Source organism: Actinia tenebrosa, unplaced genomic scaffold, assembly GCF_029948245.1.
Source record: "Actinia tenebrosa isolate PJP-AT-01 unplaced genomic scaffold, QUT_ActTen_1.0 PGA_scaffold13__45_contigs__length_12533684, whole genome shotgun sequence".
In the NCBI taxonomy this organism is placed as follows: Eukaryota; Metazoa; Cnidaria; class Anthozoa; order Actiniaria; family Actiniidae; genus Actinia; species Actinia tenebrosa.
In genome coordinates, this window is record NW_028292573.1 from 2,727,170 (window position 1) to 2,746,860 (window position 19,691).

General features: G+C 37.0%; 1 protein-coding gene across 1 annotated transcript; it reads right to left on the reverse strand.

Annotated features, from left to right (window-relative positions):
• Positions 1-68: 68 nt before the first annotated feature.
• Positions 69-19,314, reverse strand: LOC116300840 (gamma-tubulin complex component 5). Its single transcript, XM_089028912.1, has 35 exons — positions 19,231-19,314; positions 19,104-19,156; positions 18,975-19,028; positions 18,739-18,850; positions 18,116-18,215; positions 17,436-17,521; positions 17,085-17,108; positions 16,655-16,777; positions 15,721-15,836; positions 14,844-14,933; positions 14,347-14,440; positions 13,714-13,869; positions 13,387-13,435; positions 13,248-13,303; positions 12,738-12,803; positions 12,005-12,082; positions 11,232-11,347; positions 11,045-11,115; positions 10,550-10,605; positions 9,739-9,786; positions 9,612-9,642; positions 8,704-8,950; positions 7,828-7,862; positions 7,410-7,489; positions 7,101-7,169; positions 6,690-6,752; positions 5,635-5,726; positions 5,090-5,174; positions 4,211-4,331; positions 3,478-3,665; positions 2,883-2,927; positions 2,148-2,228; positions 1,468-1,556; positions 855-955; positions 69-521 (listed from the first exon to the last, which is right to left on the reverse strand). Exons 1-35 carry the CDS (start codon positions 19,306-19,308, stop codon positions 448-450), a joined length of 3,027 nt encoding a protein of 1,008 aa, XP_088885038.1. The 5' UTR covers positions 19,309-19,314; the 3' UTR covers positions 69-447.
• Positions 19,315-19,691: the final 377 nt, after the last annotated feature.

The following is a 19,691-nucleotide window of genomic DNA, read 5'->3' on the forward strand; positions in this document are numbered from 1 at the left end:
GGGCTTGCGATTTTTTGGTCTGCATACAAGTTCAAAAATATAACTTAAAAGAAAGAGACAAGATAATATATCAGCCAAAAGTTATTTTACTGTTTTGAAGACGACCCAGAAGATAAAACCTCTTTTTGGCTTGCTGTTATACTCATTTCAATAAAGTTAGTCACTTGAAACTAAGGCTACTATGGCGCATGGGTAGTTACATTTTACATGTTTCAACAGCTTGTTTCAACTGCTTGATAACTATGTTGATGGACTTGAGATATTTTTGCAGAGACTAACTTTATTAAAGTAATTATATAATGCTTCACTTTTCAGAGCCAACGCCCAAGTATACCATAATATTTATATTTTCTTTATATATTACAAGACAAATGTGAACGTAACGCTGTATGTGTTAATGTTGTTGCGACACTAGTCAGGTATTAATAAGAGTACCTTTGATACCAGTTATCTTACGCTTATCCCTTGGTTTAGTCTGGTATTGCTTGGTGATGAAGACAGAGAATATGCCAGGGCCTCAACTATAAAGAAAAAAACATGGTTGAATAGATACCTTATATTTAATGAACAAAAAGTATGAGCACGTCTTCTACTGCTTCTAATTTAAATATATAAAAAAGTAATAAATAAATAAATAAATAAATAAATAAATAAATAAATAAATAAATAAATAAGTAAGTAAGTAAGTAAGTAAGTAAATAAATAAATAAATAAATAAATAAATAAATAAATAAATAAATAAATAAAAAGACAGCGCTACAAGGTCAGTTTTAAGTGAGGGTTCATTTTTCCATCCCTAATTGTTGTTTCTTCTTTTCTGTGAATGAGACAACAAACATTGGATGGGTACTTACGATGTGGAAATGCACCTCTCTTGACGATGTTGCCGAGAAATGTGATGACAAAATGGTTGCATTTAGAAAACTCTGTATCAATCTTATCATACGCGTCTTTGCTGAAAATAGATTATAAATCAGTAATGAATAATAAAAAAATAATAATAGGATTGAGAAGTGTTAAGACTGAGGGGCACTTTTTTCAATTGGAATTTTAAAGTTGATTTCTGAGAGGAAAACCAGATAATCTTTCAAACCCTCGAAACAGAGTAAAGAATTAATAACAAGCAACACCCTCTTCTCACGAACGACACAAAGCTGAAACACATAAGTAAATATAATTTGTTTGGTGTGTTGTTTCTCCCTTGCCACAAGGATTTTCTTCCAAGTTCTCCAGTTTTTCTCCCTCCTAATTTCCGTAAGAATCAAGATGAGTGAATGTAGTGGTAGTGCGTGTGAGGCGAATCTCATTGAAGAGCCTGGAGTGAATCGGATTTAGGTCTTATTATTATTGGGGCGTGAGATCTAAGCAAGCAAGCGAAGACGATTGACATTTCATAAGGGTCTTGATAACTTAGGTGCTCGCGAACGCGACTAGTTAGGTCAATATTGTAAAATGTTATAAACTAACTTGAATTCTGCCACACTTGCATCCCACTTGGCCTGGAACAACAGGGCCAAGTTAAGTACTTTTGTTATTGCTTCCCTGACAAAACCAATCTATAAAATAAAAATAACATTACTAATAAGTGAAAAAATAAATGGATGGGTAGATGGATGGATGGACAGACGGACGGACGGACGGATGGATGAATGAATGACACGGATGGTATGCGCATGGTTGGTATCTCACCGCTGTACAGTTGATGGCTGAGGGATCGTGGGCTCCATTCTCGACCGAACCACATTTGGGAGTTCAGTTTGTTTGATATTGTTCTCTTCCTTGACACCAGGGTTTTCTACCGGGTTCTCCGGTTTTCCTCGTTAGTGTTGTGTATTGCAAATAGTGAATGTAGTGGTGGGGGTGCAAACCTCACGGAAGAGACCCTTACGGGGAGTGATGGTTTTAAAATATAACATAATATAATGTATCAAGGCCCGGTTGTACGAAAGGTGGATGGCGCTATCCGGCTGATAAATTCTTTTCCAGTGGATAAGTTGATGCTGTTATCCAATACAACATTTATCCACTGGATAAGATTTATCCGTCGGATAGCGCTATCCACCCTTCGTACAACCGGGCCCTGAATGATCATCTGTATAGTACGTCAAGCACCTAACATAACTATCAGCAATCCCATCCATTTATACCTTTTGGCTAAGAAGACAGCGATCAAATACTTTGTCAACATGAGCACGATGCACTGCAATAACTGCATTAAGATCAACAGCCTGAGAACATAAAATTGCAATTAGTGACATATTAACCAATCAGGGGGCGCGCTATCCCGTCATAGTACTGGATCGACATTTTCACGAAACGGTATCCCCCGGTGCACAAGGAAATTTTTCGTATGACAGTGCTCAGTGTCGTATGCGTGCCTTGCCTTGACCGTGATGTTCTCTAAAGTTTCAATTGGCTGAGTGTTTTCTCGCACCATGTGATTGGTATGGCAGTGCCAGAACCTTGGCGGTGACGGTGTCCGCGCCGTGTTCATGTCATGTTCCGGGTATTTGATTGGATGCTGAATAAAGTCTCGCGCAATGTGATTGGTCTGGCGTATCCCTTTCTGTGTCACGACCGTGTTTGTGCCGTGAGCTTTTCACAGTCATATGAAAACTGCTCTAAATCCCTACCTGCGAGTCAAAACAGGGATCTATTAACATCAACAAAAATCCTGCTTTTGTTTTGATCCCCAGATCGGGAATATAAAATACTGAAGAGAAGAAAGATGTGTGCCTTTTAAAAAAACTTTTCCCCATACTTTCATGCTATTTCGATAAGATATGAATTTCGAAGCTGGTACCCACATACGGCACTTTACAATAGATAAGAAACTTAATCATTGTTTGTATGTAAAGTATATGTGTTGTTGAGGTCACTACCTTTAAAATAGCCTCTTGAAATTCGAGTCCAGTGGTATGGAGAATCTAAAATGATGGAAATAAAAGGAAATTGTTTATAGTTATTTTTTATTTATTTCATCGTAGAAAGATAAGATAAGAAAAACATCGAAAAAAAAGAAGCAATGACTGCTTCAAAAAAAAAAACAAAAAAAAATAGAGGAACAAAAAAATAAAGGAACAAAAAAAACCAACACATTACCAAAAACAAAAAAAAAAACAAAAAAAAAAACAAAAACAAAAAAAAAAACAAAAAAAAAAAAACAAAAAAAAAAAGCCAAAGCTAAACTAGAAATAAAAAAAAGCGTAAGTAGCAATCGCAGCATCATCTCGTGAGCGTACCTAAATGAGAAAACACTGTGCACGTGATGTTTTTGAGATAAGGAGGACTTCACGCAATGGCCTGTAGGTCGACGATCTATAACTGCATAGAACTGCATTAATTTGGCGGCATAATACTAATGCTAATAATGCTTTAAAAGTGCAGCCCGTCAAGTCCTCCATTGGTCATACATGACATAATACAGGATGAAGTGCGCTATATAAAGTGCTATAATAATAATTATTATATATTTACCCTAGTCATGACATAGTTATGCAAACCATTGACAAAATGGAGAAGTCTAAAGCGAAGAAGGTGCATCTTGTGAATCAGTTCCTGATTGACAGGCTTTTTGGTTGTCGTTCTTTCCATGGCAGGATGGTCTTCGTCTTCATCTTCATTGTCACTTGATTCTGTTTGGATGTTTGTCTCACCCGAGAGATCTTCATAACAAAAACAACAAAAAGTAAGATGGAAATAGAATAGAGCAGAGCAGAGCAGAGCAGAGCAGAGCAGAGCAGAGCAGAGCAGAGCAGAGCAGAGCAGAGCAGAGCAGAGCAGAGCAGAGCAGAGCAGAGCAGAGCAGAGCAGAGCAGAGCAGAGCAGAGCAGAGCAGAGCAGAGCAGAGCAGAGCAGAGCAGAGCAGAGCAGAGCAGAGCAGAGCAGAGCAGAGCAGAGCAGAGCAGAGCAGAGCAGAGCAGGGCAGGGCAGAGCAGGGCAGAGCAGGGCAGGGCAGGGCAGGGCAGGGCAGGGCAGGGCAGGGCAGGGCAGGGCAGGGCAGGGCAGGGCAGGGCAGGGCAGGGCAGGGCAGGGCAGAGCAGAGCAGAGCAGAGCAGAGCAGAGCAGAGCAGAGCAGAGCAGAGCAGAGCAGCATTTTAGATATAACTAGAGCAGCATTTTAGAAATAACTAGAAGTGGTACAGAAACTATTGACAACGGCTTATCGTCACATGGTATCTACCGTATCTATCAGCCGAATAATCCTTACCTGTGAATCGCAGTTCATCCAGACTCCATTTTGCTCGCTTCACCGTAAGAAGAAACAGAAACACTTGGTTGTACTTCTTGAGACAATTTTCGTCGATCACCAGACTAACAGGCCACGGAACCTATGCAACAGATAGTTTATGTATAAGTAAATTGTCCAATGAGAGCCCAGCCAATGTACCACTCCTGTCCTACTACCATCATTGGCATCATAATACATTCTCATCATCATCATTATTGCTATCATCATCACCATCATCATCATTATCGCCATCATCATCACCATCATTATCGATATCATCCTCACCATTATCATCATCATTATCGCTACCATCGCCATCATCATCATTATCGCCATCATCATCATCGCCATCATCATCATCATCATTATCGCTATCATCCTCACCATTATCATCATCATCATTATCGCTACCATCACCATCATCATCACTATCGCCATCATCACCATCATCATCACCATTGTCGCTCCCATCATCACCATCATCATCATCATCATTATCGCTATCATCATTATCGCCATCATCATTATCGCCATCATCATTATCGCCATCATCATCATCACCATTATCATCCTCATTATGGCTATCATCATCACCATCATCATCATTATCGCCATCATCATCATCATCACTATCACTATCATCATCATCATCATCCACATCTTCGTATTTACCACAACATCAGCAGCGGCAGCAGCAGCAAATGCAACAACAGCATTTACGAGACTGTATAAAGGTACTTTCCTGCGAGCAGTTTCTCGTCTGCCTCTCCCCAAGGGAACTACACTTTGATTGCAGGAAATAAATGTACTAGAGGGCTGGAAAAATTAGACTTTAAACTGTTTTCTATTGGCTTGTACCTTGTAGTTAAGTGTGATAGACTGTAGAGTCTGCACCGAGGAACTTTTAGCTCCCGAGACAACAGGAGTGAGACTTACAGCAAGCCTAAAAGCAAATAAAGAATGCATTTTTACGTTAAAAAGTACATCGGAGTCACATTTTTAAAATGAGAGAATATATTGGTTTTTGGAAGCATTATACACTAACTTTTTTTTACGACAGACGAGAACGATATTTTTTTCGTACGAAGGATCTTTCGAATTCGCTAGTTTGTTGCGCGCGGGGTGGTAATATTCAAACTGCATTCGCTTTGCAACTTGCAACGCAGGTATGTTGTGCGACAAGTGTATGATTTTTTGTCTCTCTTACCACACCCTTTAAGCGGTTGCAGAGGGCACGCTCAATCTGAATCGTGTAGTTAATGCCGGCTCAGAAGTCCATAACTAGTTATGGACTTCTGATAATTTTTTAACGCGCTCTATTTTTGTAATCCAAAAGGCCTTGCTTTGATGCACTTGGGATATCGCTGTGTAATAAGTGAGATGATCTAGTAAGAGTTGAATACCTGTCTATATAGCTAGGAAATCGAGGATATAAAGCTTCCTGGAGAAGAGAATTAAGGTATGATATGTCCTGCCATGGCTGACGACGTCGAATCTAAAAGATTTGTAGAACGTTTAGTTAGAAAGCAAAGGTTTGAAGTAGGGGTCAAGTGTACGTGCAACTCACCCCAGATGACTTTTACTGGGGTTATATTAAAGTGCCTATCACCCTTCTGACAATATTCACAGTATTGATTTCACGTGGGGTAAGATCCCGAAAAGCCCGAATAAAATTTATAGTTTGAGTGAAATTATAAAGGTTTTTCCATGCCATATGGTAAAAAATGATGACTGTTACGTATGAGGAGTAATCATTGAATAAACAAAACATTACTGGCAGATAAATTAAACTTGAAATCCGTCATTGTTTTACCCCATGACTCTTTTATAAATTATTTCAGGTTAGTTTTCACATAGAAGCCGGTATTGGGAATTACAAGGAACAACAAATAACCATAAATGCCTCCTCATACGTCACAGCATTAACATTTGACATGGAAAAATCTTTATAACTCCAAGAATATTTTCAGAAGGGTAAATATTGTCAGAAGGCTGATAGGCACTTTAGACCTGTTTTGACCTGATAGGAGAAGGTCATGAACTAGCAGGAGAGTTTAAGTTAACATTTTACGAATTACTGAAGCTATAAATGGAAGTTTAAAGCCGAAGAATTTACCGAGTAATTTACCTCATTTACCGGACCATTCTCTTATCCCCGACGCTTAATGAAACCCCTGGCCTTGTAAAGAAACCTTTGTGCTAAACCATATTAATTTTATTATCCTTCGTTTGCAAGTTACATTATTGCCGCCGTGTTGGTGGTATTTAACAACACTGTTTTCATTAGCTTCCATATTACTAGTACCATCAACATGGCCACCATGTCTCTGTCTTCAGACTGTCTTGGAAATGAATATTCGGGACAAATAAGGGTCGAGCTTCTCAACGTTGACTTGGTAGGCAGATACAAATATATGTAGCAGGTTAAAATTGAATGACTTATCAATTCTGGTCTTACCTTCTTGAATATGTCAAGGTAAAAGTGATGCATGGTGTCGCCTGCTTCAAGTAAGAAGAAGTTCTGCAAACATCGTCATCAAATGAGAAGCAAATCTCAGTAAATCATGTAAAATACGAAACATTGGACAATCTTCCCCATGCATTTCAAATCACATGTCATTCCCTTGAGAGTAAGATGATTCGTTTCAGTCGTATCCATGTTAATGTGCCTTCTCACGCCAAACCGTTAAACAAAGAAATGATACTCTAGGGAATGACACGTGATTGAAGTTGGAAACCGTTATATACGCAGAGGCCATTAAGGTCTATATTGTTCCGTAAGATTTCAGGCATAGCAATTTTTACAGTATTTCAATAAGGAGATAACTACTCATAGCTTCATCTTTTCCCCCCAGGAAAAATCACCCACCTTCATTGCATTCAAATGATCCATCAGATTGTAGTCAGATTTGAGAAGGGAGATCAATGCACCACACGCCTGCAAGGTAATAATGATACAACCGATCAGCTTTGTGAAATAGGGACTCTCTCTAAAAGCATTGCAAGCGCTAGAGGAAATCTGCATGTATGCGTTCGCATAAACTTTTGCTCCTGGAAATTCAAAATTACGTTATGGGAATGTTGAAGCATTTTCGAGGCATTTCTAGACAGAGAGATGGGGCGTGTACAGGTATCCACGACACGCAGTGGCCGAGGTCGAAATGCGTTATTATTTTACCTGAGTATATTTGGTTTGTAATAGAGGTGTTAAACTTTTCTTGATCAACACTTCGACAGGCACCAAACAATTTTCCAGTCCTGTCAAACAATAATTAAGAAAAGATTTAAAGATCTATGAACTTACCGTGACGTACATGAAATTATCGACTACAGTACTGAAGCTTAACATCATCAACTAACAACGATAGTTAAATTCTTTAATTACAAGATGGCTTGTGTCCCAGTAACCCTTCCCTCCATTGGTGTACGCTTTAAGGGCATTAAAGCGAACGGGTAAATGAGACGTTGTAAAGGATACACGGAGACGCGGGACAGACGGGACCAAGGTGCGGGCCTCCCGCTAATTCCACAGCACAGATACCAACTTATTTATAGCAATACATGAGCTATTGCACAGAGAAAACTTTTAATCGCACCTGAGTGTAATTGCATCACTTGTTTGATATCTTTCCTATGGGTTAAAAACATATTAAAAAAAGTTAAGAAATAAAAGTAAGATGAGGAGGATGAAGCAGCGTCTAAGACTAAAGGACGAGCCTTGGGGCGCTAACCATTTAAAATAATTCATCCGGTTAAAAATTCATTTGGTAATGATAAGAAAAGAGCAGAAAACTTTGACTTGGGCGAATGGTACACGCGTTTACCAAAGGAACCAAAAAAAAAAAAAGCGGGAAAAGTAGATTACCTTAATTCGAAAGGCCGAGTTTTCCGGAACTGCCCGATCGAAATGACAAATATCATTTGTTTCGCAATCAAAATTTTTGGTGGCGGGGAAGGACTATAGGAACCCAGGGGAGAAAAGGTACATGTAGAAAATCTGCTCTATTTGTAGCTCCTACGGAAAGGTCAGTTTTATATCAGCCATATTGTGGGGCAGGAAGAATCACGGCAATGTAAATGGGTTTAGCAGTGTCGTGCTTTCCACAGAGTAGCTCTTCTTCCACTGAGATCTTCAAATTCTCAAATTTTCTGTTCAGCCACACAAAATGGCTTTAATAATAATAATAATAATAATACAAATATAATGGGATTAACAGTGGATTCCACAGAGTGGCTCTTCTTCCACTGTATTCTAGCGAAATATAATGTAAAGCCGGCTTTACCATAATATAAGTTGCAAGTAGAAACTAACCGGTTTCGCGTTATTTTCTATTTCTTACTAGCTAAATGAAATATGTTTTTGAATAGTAAAACAACAACAACAACAACAACAAACAAGGGGGAGGGGGATACCCCTCAATGCTTCATCAAGCTAAGCACTGCACGCAAGGCAGTATACACTCCAGCCAAACCTTTCATTTCTTTTTGCAGACTGTGCAACCACCGCGGACGTCAGTAATGATTCCCTCAACATAGGATCACCAATTTCCTTGGTAACAGCCAGTATATCTGCCTTGTTTGCTAATGCAATATGGCATTCACCGACAGTATCACCATCATGAACTTTGTCATCGCCGAGGAATCCTTCTGCGGTGTATGCGCTTTTGTCGCAAACCGCTGACAACAATGAATTCAGAAAGTTTTGATACAGAGAACTGCCTGTAACATAAATAGCAAAACACAGAGATTAGACTATTTGGTGTGATATCCGGGTCAGTATGCTACAGTAGACCATCTTACCGTAGGCCATCTTGCACTCTATTTTTTTTTTAATATTGCCGAGGGCAACTCTCTGAAAAACTATAGACTGCACAGCTGTGAGGATGTCTTTTTATATAAGTTTATGCTTTTCAATGAGAAGCACATCTAAAAAGCAATTGGATTTGCTGGTAGTTGGAACAATATGCGAAGGAAACACCAAGACTTAATTTCTTTTGAAAGAATAATACCGCCACTCTATGCTTTAGGAATATTTCTACGTATTTGCCCCCCTCCCCCTCCCCCCTGTATCCCATATTTCAAGATGGCCGCCTTATTAGCATCAGTAACAAGGCTTATTACCTCGTTACGCGCGCTCTGATTGGTCGAGAACTGTACTGTACAAGTGAACGGAGCACGGTGCTGAAGCCATCTGCACGCGCTTTGCAAAAAAGCATTGGAAACTTTAATTACTGAAAAGCTGTGATTACTTTAATGGCGAGGTAAAGGGCGAGGTGAGGTACGGACTGCGCTCTCCATCATAGAATATTTAAAAATGCAGCTAATTTCTCTAGGCGTTATTGTTAAACGTTAATTGTTAAATATCGGCTATTTAAATTACCTTCAGCATCAGAAACAGGCGACTCAGCCATCTATAAGGTACAAAACAAATGCTGGTTAAAAAAAGTATGTTTTATGGTCTTGTAATTCATTTTGAAATAATCATTTAAGCATAACGTATTATTCACCTTTCCAAGGCCTTGAATGAGATTGACGGATTTTCCTGCAAGTAAAATCTGCAAGGAACGATAAAGAGTTTAGTACAATTCTTCGATTGCACGTTACGTCATCGCGGCCATGTTGGTGCCATTTAACAAAAGATTTCTCATTAGCATACATTGTTAACGGCACTACAATGGCCGCCATGTTTTTATCTTTTGACTCTCTTGGGAATGCATGCAACCCATCAATACCGGAATTGAGAAAGCAGGAAAATGTATCGTAGAAATGGCAGAAGAGTCGATTTACTTAACCCGTGAAATGGTTAGTAGACTAATAGAGGTCAGTAGTTCTTATTTCCATTGTTTTCTTTTGGCTCTTGCACATTAATATTTTTACGCAAGTGAATATCAACAAGTAGTTTTGAATCACGGTTGAAGACGAAACTTAAATATATTTAACAATTATTCGCCGAAGTCGAGGGGCGAGGTAAATATCCCCCGGTATTCGCCTCGCCTTCGGAGAATTATTGTTTTAGTATTTCTAACACAAGTGAATATCATAAATAACGGAGACAAAGTTTATTTATTTGTTTATTTATTTTAATGTCCTATTTTATTTATCTCTGCAAGCGGCACAAATCGACAAACGAGCGTGCGCTTGCGCGAGTTATATTCACCTGTAGGATATAAGACGTAAATTGTGACCAATGAGGGCGCCGGATTTATTATATTCACTTGTGTGCATAATGCTAAATACTTGATATCAGAAAGGATACTGGAAGACAAGGACGTGGTTAAGAAGGTAGGGGATTGTTACTGTTGGTCGTTACTCGATTACCTGCTGAAGTAAATCCATAAGAAAGCAAGGTACCAAGTATGGAGTTTGTTGACTGCCTATGTAAACAGAAGACAAGGACATTTTTAGAGCATTTGTTTTAGTAAAACAAAAAAAGGCAAAATATTTTTGCTTGGTAAGCCTCAAGTGATCAAGCAGGAACTTGAAAACTGAAACACAATGTCGCTGGTGGAGAATAATTCTCTTAAAAAATTCTCAAATTTTAAGAGTGGGAAAGAATGTTCGTTGAAAAGAAGATAGAGCAAAAAGAGGTGAAAACAAAAACAAAAAAAACAAAACAAAAAAAAAACAAACAAACAAAAACAAAAAAAAAAAACAAACAAAAAAGAAAAAAAAAACAACAAAAAACAAAAATCAAATAACAAAAAAAAAAAAAAAAAGAAAAAAGAAAAAACAAAACAAAACAAAAAACAAAACAAAACAAAAAAAAAACAACAAAAAACAAAAAAAAAACCAAGAATATATTTTTGTTGTTACCGGGTTCAGCTTGTGGCAGTGTTATTCCTTCCTCCCAGAATGATGCACTTTTTAGTGACACTGTGTCATTTCTAATGCAAAACAAATGTAGAAGAAAAAAATTATTCGGGATATCACTCGTAAGTTGTCCTCTCCATTAGGACACTGGAAGTATCGTGTTAGTTTCCCTGTGTTGATGTGGGCTCACCTTTGGATAAAGAACTCGTTTGCAGGATCATTGAAGGTCCCTGATGTCACCCAGTTATCGATGAACTCGAAACATGGGCGAGCCGTGTCTAGAAATACTCGAAGCAATATGGAAACCTGAATATATAAATTGAAATTGGAATTTAGAGGCTTTACAAAGGGAGGAAACCCGTAGAACCTGGAGAAAAAACATAGAATCCCGCAAGAGACCTGACAGACTCTACTCACATCATTGTGTGAAGGCGAGTATAGGAATAGAATCCGAGACCTCAGAGGTAAATGAATAAACAAATAAACAAACAAACAAACGAATAAATAAACAAACAAATGAATAAACAAACAAACAAACAAGCAAGTAAACAAATAAATAAATAAACAAACAAACAAGCAAGCAATCAAACAAATAACCAAATAAATAAATAAACAAACAAACAAACAAATAAATATCTTTATTTAAGTGTCTTGTCGTTCTAGCGCTTTCGCACTAATTGGGGACACTTTTCACTCACACACACTACCACTACATTAAATGTTCTATGCTCAACTCACATGTTGATTTTTACGGAGGGAGGAAACCGGAGAAAACCCTCGTAGCATAGGAGAGAACAACACATCAAACAAACTCAATTCACATGTGGCGACCGCAGGGCTCGAACTAGCGACCCGACCCGTTGGACTCACAGTGGTGAAAGACGACGCGTTAGCAGCGTACAACACCCAGGTGAGAGACAAGAGCACTAATGCTATGCGTAAACCATGTGAATAGTGTCATACCTTCCATTTTGCCGATGATCCTAATGCATCAGATATACGTATGTTATGATAGAAAGCATCCAAGAGATGGGAAACTCTCTGTTATATAAAATACACAGCAAAGTACGTTAATGACACGGTGTGAGTGCTATGTTAATATTATTAAATGGAGACCATATCAAACGTACATTCATACTAATTTTTTCTCTTTTCGACAATTTTATATCTCCTGAGAATTGGAAAAATATCGTTTGTCCTCCACATTGACATTTTCGGCTTTGGCTTAATGTTTCCCCATTTCAGACCACGTGTCGTTCTCTAGAGTATAATTGATTTGTTTAATGATTGTGCAATAGAAGACACATGAATATCGATACAACTCAAACAAATAATCTTTTATTCAAAGAAGAATGAAATCTAGTCCGAAATGGGAAAGCATTACACTCACTTGAGCCGAAAAGGTCTATTGAGCTGTATTCCGAAGTACTGTAGGAGGTGTACAACGAGCTTAAGGGATGATAAGACCAGGTGTGACTAAAGGTTATATATCTCATGCACCCTACACTGTACCACGTCCATATTGGAAATCAGCATATCGTTGTATATGTTAGCGTGTTAATCATCATCATCACGTACAGCCTTTTAAGTCTGATGATGCTATTCTTGTAGAATTCTTTTGAACAATTCTCTGTCTTGTAACGCGGTGTCAGTGAAGAAAGAAAAATACTCAAGGTAAGTGAAAAAAAGAGCATACCTGAGGTAAGGGTTTATTCACATGCACAAGCACTCCTTCTTGATATACAGAATGGATTACTGAGATCTGAGGGGGAAAGCAAAAATAAGAAAACGAGAAAATAAAATACTTGCGCTCATTAGACCGATGCCGCCAATTACGCTAATCCAGGTAATTAGGCTATTGTTATCCTGGCAGTATAAATATGACCAATCTGACTTTGTTCTTCACTTGACTCTGAAGATGACTTCCGCTCAGGTTGTCGAAACGTCAGTCACATCAAACAGTCCTTCTCAGGACTACATCCACCCGGATGATCATAATACTTCGAATGCGAATAACATAAAATACTTGATTGCATGAACTATGATTGCATATTTGGAAGCTTTATGAAATAGACTGTCTATGGCATTGCATGGATACAGCATACCGTGGCAATCTTCTCGGCATGCACGCAGCCAAGTGGGGCTGCACACAGACTCAATTGTTTTGGTTTCTGAAATAAGTTTTGACATGTAGCACAACACTCACCTCTTTCATTTTAGTGTCAAGCTTGTCGTGCAAACCCAGCAACGTTACTGTGGCCTCTTCAAAGGAAAAATAATGAAGTTATACAATTATGTAGTTACTGTGTATGATTTTGCAACTAAAAAATGTTATATTTACAAACCTTTTTTGATGATGCTCTTCTCGATGTCAGAAAGAAATGACTTGTATTCCTAGAAGATGATGTACTTACATTATAACCTTCATTCTACTTATAGTCTATTTTGATTTTTTAAAACGTTAATAACGTTTTTAAATGTTAATGGCTAGTCGAAAGAAAATATATTTCCGGTATTGAATTGTCATCGTGACTCTCGTATAATGCGGCAATTCTGACTCGACAGTACTGCAGGTTTATGTTGGCTGCTCTCTCCTAATCAAACTTCAGTCACTGTGATACATTGTACATTGTTATTCCAGTATTCACTTTCACTGTATCAGATAGAAATACCTTAAAGTAGGTCGCAAGTGAGTTAGCAAAGGCTTGCATGGTGATGGATGGTTGTGAAGCATTGATGTCCTCCAAAACAGACGCTTTGAATGCCTGTAGCTCGTGGCTTTGTTCACCCACTGCAGCAAATTTCTTTAGGAAACTCTGTAGTGCATCCTGTGAAAAAGTAGATATTTTAAAGCAAAGATTACAGTTAAAAAAAAATTAAAGCTTTACTGTTAAAATACTAATTACAACCATGCAAAAAAAAAACAAAAAACAAAAACAAAAAACAACATCAAACAACAACAACAAACAACAGCAACAATGAACAAGTACAGCAACGACAAATAAAAAGCAACAATATAAACAACAACAACAGCAGGCAACAAAAGCAAACAACAAGAACAAGAACAACAGTAACAATGAACGACAAGTACAGTACAGCAACATTGAACAACAAGTACTGTACAGCAACGACAAATAAAAAGCAACAATAAAAAGACAGCAACAAACAACAACAGCAGCAGCAACAGCAGCAGCAAAAAAACAGCAACAACAACCAACTAAACAACCAGCAGCAACTTGATAAAGACTGAATGACTATATTTTTTTATTTATCATCAGACTGAGAGAACGAAGTGTATGGCTTACCGAACTTAAGTGAGACACCTGAATGCTGCTATTCACTTGGATCCCTTTGTGATTGTATTTATAAACAAATGATTTCCCGATACCAGATAGTATCCTGTAACAAACCACCAACTGAAATTAAGCCTAGAGCAAATTTTACACGAATGCTAACTTTAAGCTCTGCTATGGGCCGAAGTTATGAATGTGCCTTGCTGTAGTCATAACATTATGGAGTTTCCAAGGGGCAACAAAAGCTTTGTTGCAGTAATGAAGTTGATTGATATCAACAGTTCACCTTAAGAGAATACCCGTCATATTTGTTTTGTTTAGCCCCCTGGCAAGATGGATATGATGCTGTATCACTGGAGTAGTCCATTGGAGCATGCATATATACATGTACTGTATGTGCACCTATAGAGTCATCATCAAGTACGATCCACAATGACAAGGAAATGAGGGTAGGTGCTCATTTGTGGACACAAGTACATGGCTACAGTATTGGATTATGATCTGCTCACCAAATAGTTTCTCTGACAATCTGTGTTTCTGTCAAGACTTTCTTTCCACTAGACTGATGAAAAGGATTTTGACTTTTCTGAAAGGTCTCCCTGGAAATATTCGCAAATGAGAAATGAAAAGTAAATAACAAGAACTAAAATAGAAATGAAAACAAAATAAGAATAGAAGAAGGAATAGCAGAAGAATTGGGAATTCGGAACTTTTAGAAAATAATAGTTCTAAGTATCGTGAAAACTATGGGATAGAATAGAGAGAAGCAAAAAAAAAAAAAATAAATAAAATAAAATAAAATAAAAAATAAAAAAAAGGAAATAAGAATGGAAATGGGAAGGCTATTTCATTAGTATGATGTGTAGCTTACAAGTCTTTTGATATATGTTACATTGCATTATTTTGTACATAGTACAATTTCATGTTGGATCTCTAGTTTTCCTTGAAAATGTCTCTGAGTTCTACAGCAATAGCCAACTTTTGATATTTTGGTTGAGTGGTCTAGCTCAAAACAATGCAAGTTGAAGCTCTGGGGAAACAAAAGAATAATTACAATCTTGCTACTGTTTCCCCGGAGCCTTGAATCAGATTGTTTTGTGCTTTATCACTCAACCAGCATATCAAAAGTTGGGTTTTTGATCCTTTGAGGATTTTTAAAATTGGACTGGTCAGATGAGACATCTAAATACGGCTGTGTATTTTTACCAGTCACGACGTATTAATTAATTCTGCAAATAAATACTCAAACTCCCTCTAAACCCTATCGTACCCAGCACGATGAGAAGTGCTGATAGGGCCTCATATCAGGCATCGCCTTTTTCCATATCACGCACGTTCTTTGCAGAATTAAATGATAATATTTTAATACAGTAATTTGTTACTTACCATTTATCAGCAATTGTACATTGGCCATATTTACTAGTATTGTTCAAAGTGGTAGTACTTAGAGGATACTCCTCCCAGTATTGATGTACAACATGTTCTGACAACCACACGCGACCCTGCAACATCAAGGTAATGACTTTTATCAAGTATTATATATTAAGTAAACATATATACAAAGTAGGGGTGACAATATTACCGTATACAATGTTGAGGAAAAGTATTGTCAAAACTTAGAATCACAAGTGGATTTTAGTTAAGGAATGGGTAGAGCAAATAGTAGTCGAATGGGTGGAGAATAGGGAGGGTTGACACTAGAAAAAAAGTTTATAATCATAATTGTAAATACTAGCCCTTTGGTACTTTTTGTCCCTTTACCTGCATGACCATATCCTCCTAGCTTTCACCATGATATGATTCACACCCACTAACCCTCAATCTCTTCTTACCACACATTAATGATTAATGAGTACTGTATATTACATTCTAAAACTCATGAATATTTAACGAGGAGAAAACAAAGCAAATCACTACTGTGACGGTGGTTTGGAAATGTGTTCTTAATTTGCATTAATTTCGTAAACTTTTTCTTTGATTTTCACCAAGAAATATTCATGAGTTTGAAAAGTAATTTGAAACACTTGAGAGAGTTCTTCCTTTGATTTCCAAACACCTCAAAGTCAGTTAAAAAACTTGGCTGCACCTCGTTTTTTTTAAACTCACTTTTTGGTGTTTGGAAATCAAAGGAAGAACTCTCTCGCGTATTTGAAATATTACATCATCCAGCATTGTGCTCAAACTAAAATCTTTGAATCTTTGGACACATTTTCCTTATATCTCAACAGCATTAATTGAACCTCAAGTTTAACAGGCTGGTAATTGAAATTTGTTAATTTAATGTGTTTTATCTCAGTTAACTTTCAAGAATGGTAAATACCTTCTCTGTCAGAGTGGATACTGATGGCTTTTCTGTCTCATACAAAGTGAGGGGTCTTTGATCTTCACTCAATGAAGTATCCACAACACCAGAATCTTCAGGTGCTGTTGATGTGTCTGAATCCTTAATAATATAATGATATAACGAGGACAATTACAGTAATAATAATAATAATCTTTTTTTTGTAAAGCGCAATTAATACAAATCTGTAATGTGTGACCCTACAATGTAATGGTGGGAAAGATGATCTATTAGAGGGAAAAAGAATGGTACATTAAAAACTACTCAGTTGTTTACTGAAATTATTTATAGTGATTGCCAAGTGAATTAGATTTACTGTACTGTAAATTTTTGTATAAAAATTATATCTGCAAGGTTAGCTTGAAAAACTCCTGTTTGACTTCAAAACAACAACAACAAAAAAACATACCAAAATTTCATCATCAGACCAGTCCTGAAAGAAGCAAAAAAGAAACCAATTAATTACTATTTGATGTACAAAATGGTACATTCAGCCAACAAATATTCATCTGCTATAATGATGAAACAGTGCACTTAACCCAATCCCTTTTTTGAGTTAAAAGGGTTTACAGCTTCAAAAGCTATAGATAAACCAAATTGTAAAATGAATTTGAAAACAATACAACTTTGTGCGGTGGAGCAAATCAGAAATCAGAATGTAACATATTGTTTGCATTCTACACGTACAATTTGATTTGTTCTTGCTGTCTAGGGGCCCTAGTCATAGTAGTTGTCCTGTAACTACTTAATAGAAACTCACGTATAAGGGACCACTGTGGGGTATTCCTAGTATTTCCTCTTCAGCATCACCCAACAGATAGGCCTTCCAGTCAAATGTATCTTCATCTTGTAATAGGAATATACAAATAAGAGTCAATACCCAACAAACAATTTCTGATTACAATAAAGCTGTGTTTCTTGATAACAGACTCATTTCCTCAGGGTTACAGTGTAGCCTCATTTCAGCATGACACAAATACTAACAGTAAAGTGAATAATGCACAATTTCAATAACACAAACACTTTGAAATTCTACGGAACTTCACTGGAAGGTGTAAGTATTTTACACAGAATTGAGGCTACATGCAGCTTGAGCAAAGAACTCTAAACTGGAGTATTGAAGTTTCCATTAAAACGAAAAAAAGTATATAGTACCAGATGTAGAGATTTTTTTCTTTGCTTTCCCTTTCATTCATTCCCTTTCTTCCTTCCTTTCATTTGTCTTCCATATTTTTTTGCTTTCTTGAGCTTTTTTTATAATTTCTCTTCCCTTCCTAATAATTACATTTTCCTTCCATAATTTCATTTCATTTTTATTTCTTCCCATTTTATTTCATTCCCATTTTCTTTCCTTTCCTTTCCTTTCCTTTCCTTTCCAGGTTTATGAAAAAATAATTGTCATCACAACATATTATATTTTGAATCACTACTGAGTCTGACCTGTGAGATCAGATGGTTCCTCTCTTGGTTGGTAATCATTGTGGGTCGGTGAGTTGGATAACAGCAACAAGAGTGAGATTAATGAGTAATGTGCATCTGTCTAGAAAGAATTAAATCAAGAAAGCTCTTAGATGATTATTAGTAGGGTGATGCATATGTACCTATATGTTGTATTCTGATCTACTAAATGCCGCATGAAGATTGTTATCATAACGCATGATAGTTGAATAAACAAATCATAGAGAACACAGCGTAATATAACATAATAACCTACATGAAAATGTGGTCAGCATACCACCCCCACAATAATTCTAGCTAGATTAGATTAATAGCAGTTTTCATATGGTCTGTAAAAAGCTCACAGCATGGACTCAGTTGTGACATAGCAAGGCATACTCCAGTCCAATCACATTGCACAAGAATCCACTCTCCATCCAATCAAATAACCAAAACACAGCCAGAACACTGCACAGACACACTAAGGTCACAGCACTAGTTACCAGCAGACCAATCAAATTGTGTGAGAAAATATTAAGCCAATCAAAATTCTTGAAAGTCCGTAGTCTCCCCAATGAGCTATTCACAGTCATACGAGAACTATTGTACTCTGTCAGAGTCTATACCTTAACCTCTTGGGTTGACTGGCTGATTGGAGCGTTCAAAAATTCATCACACAGGTCCTTAAAGGCTTCAGCCTTTTCAAACTGTGGATGAACTTTAAACTTTTGACAAACCCTTGAATAAAAAAAAAGCAAGAATATGCGTGTCAATAAAGCGATTGCAAAAAGGTAAGCAAAGGAAGATCGGATAAAGTATATTTTTGAATCACAATTCCTGAGTTTAGTTCAAGAAGACTTACCCTTCAATTAAACGTGACACTTGAAGGCTGTTGACATCAAGAAAATTATGATACCTGAAGGAAAAAAAAAAAAAATTAGATCGTTTTCTCTTTGATGAGGAACAAAAAGGTAAAAGTTTGCAAACTTACCGAAAATTTGACAAGGCAAACTGAGACGACAAAGTGAAGTTTCGGGAAGATTTCTGGAAAATTGCGTTAAATAAAAGTTAACTCTGTGTTGCAATGTAATTCAATATGAATTAAAAAATAAATCTACCTTGAATTTAGTCAGTCGAGAGACCAGATTCTCCGTTAGCGCAGTGATTTTTGTGTCTTTGAGAGAAATAGGCGCCATTTTCTGGCCACCATCTTGTTTTCTAGCATGAGATGCCGCTGACCAATAAAATGAGTCGCCTTTTTATCGTTGGGAAAAAGCTGGAAAATGTCATCTAAAAAACCAATAACGGTAATTTTTAATTCATAATTAGATATTTTTACATTGTGTTCTTATTTCTTTTATCATGAAAAATAATATTTTTTAAATTAAAAATAAAATGTTAAATTTTTTTTATAAATTGTAGAAATTTCTGTTACAATCTATCATGAATTGAAATTATTGGTTTCTAGCGATGTACATTTACTTAGCTTTAATTTAATTATAATTTTAACTTTTCCAATAATAATTTTTTCATTCAGATATTGTTTTACCCTCCCCTCCCTTAGACCAAAAGTTTGTCT